Source organism: Heteronotia binoei, chromosome 17 (genome assembly GCF_032191835.1).
Source record: "Heteronotia binoei isolate CCM8104 ecotype False Entrance Well chromosome 17, APGP_CSIRO_Hbin_v1, whole genome shotgun sequence".
NCBI lineage: Eukaryota > Metazoa > Chordata > Lepidosauria > Squamata > Gekkonidae > Heteronotia > Heteronotia binoei.
The window spans coordinates 9,061,857-9,066,021 of NC_083239.1; the positions used below are offsets into that span (position 1 = coordinate 9,061,857).

At 57.1% G+C, this 4,165-nt stretch overlaps 1 protein-coding gene across 1 annotated transcript; it reads left to right on the forward strand.

Moving 5' to 3' along the window:
* Positions 1–2,035: 2,035 nt before the first annotated feature.
* TRNP1 (TMF1 regulated nuclear protein 1) lies at positions 2,036–2,624 on the forward strand. Its single transcript, XM_060258542.1, has one exon. It carries the CDS (start codon positions 2,058–2,060, stop codon positions 2,622–2,624), a length of 567 nt encoding a protein of 188 aa, XP_060114525.1. The 5' UTR covers positions 2,036–2,057.
* The last annotated feature ends 1,541 nt before the right edge of the window (positions 2,625–4,165 follow it).

Genomic DNA, 4,165 nt, shown 5'->3' on the forward strand with positions numbered 1-4,165 from the left:
ATGGGCGACACTAATTAAGATGGAAGTGCATTGATTTGTTGTAATAGCTCCTGGTTATTCTTTCAAAATGATGGTCTCTGGTTCTGACTGAGCCATTTAAGGTGTGTACACAGTGCAGGACAGAGTCAGGACAGACACCACAGCCATCTAACTGTAGTCAAGCACATCAAAGTAATACCTTCTCTCCACTCGATTTCCACCCCTTCTCTCTTCCTCCCTCTAAAGCAGCTCAGGCTCCCTACGGCCCCTAGCACACTCCAGGAAAGGTACTAAACCGGAGTCGAGGTAGGGTTGCCAAGTCCAATTCAAGAAATATCTGGGGACTTTGGGGGTGGAGCCAGGAGACATTAGGGGTGGAGCCAAGATCAAGGCTGCGATAAGCATCATTGAACTCCAAAGGGAGTTCTGGCCATCCCATTTAAAGGGACGGCACACCTTTTCAATGCCTTCCTTCCATAGGAAATAATGGATAGGGGCACCTTCTTTTGGGGCTCATAGAATTGGACCCCCTGGTCCAATCTTTTTGAAACTTGGGGGGTATTTTGGGGAGAGGCACTAGATGCTATACTGAAAATTTGGTGCGTCTACCCCAAGAAACAGCCCCCCCCCAGAGCCCCAGATACCCGCGGATCAATTCTCCATGATTTTCTATGGGAATGAACATATGAACATATCTTATACTGAATCAGACCCTTGGTCCATCAAAGTCAGTCTTGTCTTCTCAGACTGGCAGCGGCTCTCCAGAATCTCAAGCTGAGGTTTTTCACACCTATTTGCCTGGACTCTTTTTTTGGAGATGCCAGGGATTGAACCTGGGACCTTCTGCTTCCCAAGCAGATGCTCTACCATTGAGCCACTGTCCCTCCCCAAACATATGAACATATGAAGCTGCCTTATACTGAATCATAGCTTTGGTCCATCAAAGTCAGTCTTGTCTCCTCAGACTGGCAGCGGCTCTCCAGGGTCTCAAGCTGAGGTTTTTCCCGCCTCTTTGCCTGGACTCTTTTTTTTGGAGACGCCGGGGATTGAACCTGGGACCTCCTGCTTCCCAAGCAGATGCTCTATAACTGAGCCACCGTCCCTCCCCTAAATCTCCATAGGGAATAACAGAGTTCCCAGCAGACATTTCCCTCCCCCCCCCCGTTTCTGATTACCCTGAAGGGGGGGGAGGGCCTCCAAACCGGGGGGATCCCCTGCCCCCACCTGGGGATTGAACATATGAAGCATATGAACATATGAAGCTGCCTTATACTGAATCAGACCCTTGGTCCATCAAAGTCAGTATCGTCTTCTCAGACTGGCAGCGGCTCTCCAGGGTCTCAAGCTGAGGTTTTTCACACCTCTTTGCCTGGACCCTTTTTTGGAGATGCCGGGGATTGAACCTGGGGCCTTCTGCTTCCCAAGCAGATGCTCTACCACTGAGCCACCGTCCCCTCCCACATTGGCAACCCTAAGTCGAGGGGAGGGGGTCTTTCCCACGTGCGAGTGTTTTAGGGCAATTGTGACGTCAGTGCACCTGTGCGCCCCCCCTCAAAATCTGATCTGGTGTCTTCTACGCATTCATTTCCCCCCGAAACTATCGGTTGAAGGGAGGAGCCGGCACAGCAGCGAAGAGCGTCCCAGTGGGCGTGTGCAAAAGCGACGCATCGTCCAGCCAGACCAGGCAGAATGAAGGAACTGCGCGTCGGCCAGAGCGGGGAGGGCCCCGGGTGGGGCTCAGCAGCCCGAGTGATGCTCCCGCAGCCGCCGTGACTGGCCCAGGGAAGCCTCTCTCCGCGCCCTCCCCCATCCCGCTATAAGAGCGCTCCGAGGCAGGCGCCGGCGCCTCTCGCGCAGCAGAGCGAACGCGGCGCGCCCGGGCTGGAGCAGCCTCGCCTTCCAGGGCGCCCACCGCTCGGCCGCGCTGCAATTTCGGAGGTAAGAGCGCCAAGCCCGGGAGCGCTTCCCGCAAGGAATCGGCGTTTCCATTGGGCTCCCCGGCTGCAAGGAGAGCGGAGCTGCGCTCGCGTCCCCGGCTCCAACACGTCTCCTCGACGTCTCCAACACGCCCGCCTCGGATGGCCGGCCGCGGCGCAGCGGCCCCTGGCGGCGAAGCCACGACGCCGCGCCCTCCCCTTCGCTCCGAGGCCGCCAAGGCGGAGGAGGGGGCTGCTGCCGCCGGCCGAGAGCTGGAGGGGCGAGGCGGCTCGGCGGCGTCCTTGCCCGCGGCCGTGCGGGGAGCCCTGGAGCTGGCCGAAGCTCGCCGGCAGCTGCTGGAGGCCGAAGGGCGCCGCCGCCTGGTCTCGGAGCTGGAGAGCCGCGTGCAGCAGCTGCACCGCGTCTTCGTCGAAGCCGAGCTCCGCCTGGCCGACCGCGCCGAGAGCGTGGGCCGCCTGGGGAGCGGCGCGGCTCAAGCCGAGGTCTACCTGGCGGCGCGCGGGCAGCGGCTGAAGAAGAGCCTGCGGCGCTACAAGAAAGCGCGAGCCCCGGCCCTGCTCGCCTCCGCGCTCGGACTCGGCGGCTGCGTGCCCTGGGCGGAGTGCCGCATGCGCCGCGGCCGGGGGGGAGCGCCGGAGCCGCCCGAGTCGCCTTTCAAGAAGAGCCTGCAAGGGGCGCCGCTGTCTCCGGGGAGAGGCCTCCCTTAGAACGGCCCGGGGCTGTGGAGCTCCTTTGGCTTCAGTGCCCTGCTGAGCAAAGGCCCTCTACCGTAGGCTTCCCAATCCTCAGCTCCCAGCGGGGGATCACCTGGTTTTACAAGTTTCCCCCGCCCCCCAGCCAGCTAGCCGGCGGGGGGGGGGGGGGAAGCCCCACCCCTCCACAGCCCCCACAGCTCTAGATCTCCGGCAGTTTTAGGGAATTGATCCGCGGATATCAGAGGCTCTAGGGGGGCTGTGTTTTGAGGTACAGGCACCAAATTTTCAGTATAGCATCTAGTGCCTCTTCTCAAAATATCTCCCAAGTTTCAAAAAGATTGGACCAGGGGGTCCAATTCTATGAGCCCCCAAAGAAGGTGCCTCTATCCATTATTTCCTATGGAAGGAAGGCATCTAAAAAGGTGTGCTGTCCCTTTCAATGTGATGGCCAGAACTCCCTTGGAGTTCAATGATGCTTGTCACAGCCTTGCTCCTGGCTCCGCCCCTAATGTCTCCTGGCTCCGCCCCCAAAGTCTCCTGGCTCCATCCCCAAAGTCCCCAGATATTTCTTGAACTGGACATGGCAACCCTACTCTACCAAGGGAGTCTGGGTGTGTGTCGCATTGTGGCCTTGGAAGTGGTACATTTGCCGAGGCCCGTGGAGGATTGACTGCTGCTGAAGTTGCCCATGCTAATGACAACCACATTTATTAACCTCGAAACTTTACCCTGCTCTTCCAACAAGGGACTCAGGGTGGCACAGCCCCCCTCTTCCATTTTACCCTTACAACATTGAGGCTGAATAGGCTGGCGGTCTGTGTGACTTAGCCCAAGGTCATGCAGTGAGATTCCACAACAGAGTGGGGATTGGAACTTGAGTCTTCCAGATCCTGGTGCTGCACCGTAACCGATATTCTGCTGACTTCCCATGTAGGTGTCCTGGATTTTCTTTTAGTCATTGTCCACCTGAAAACCATTTGCGCTCCCTAGGCAGTGTCTGATTCTCAGGGCAAATGTCATCCTTAGGAAATATTGGCATGGAGATATGCCTGCATCAGAGATCCGGGCTATGTCTGCATCAGAGATCCGGGCTATGTCTGCATCAGAGATCCGGGGAGAAATGGGTCTCCAGGCTACCCCTTGGGAAGCAGAAGGAAAATACAAGCTGTGTTCTTAGGCGGTTATTTTCTGCCCATCTTGAGTCTGGTCCTGTAAGAGTGCCGTGTCTCTTCAGAATCTAGAACCATTTCTGCTGGGCTCGTGTAACACTGACACCAGTTCGTTTTCTGTATCCTGGTATCGCCCCTTCTAAGCGTGCAGACTGGGACATTAAATGAGCCCTGGACCAAGCGGAGCAGAGTGCCCTTAGTGGCATCACAAGGTGCCATCACTATGGCTTGAGGCTAAGCCAAATGGATTATGTGGCACCATCGGTATTGCACAGGCTGCTCTGCTCAGCTTGCTCATAGCCACTGGTGGCCCCTTGGCAACTGAAATGGCCAGTCATTCTCCTTGCTTCTAAAACCTGATTGCATCTGTCAAGAAGGAAACTC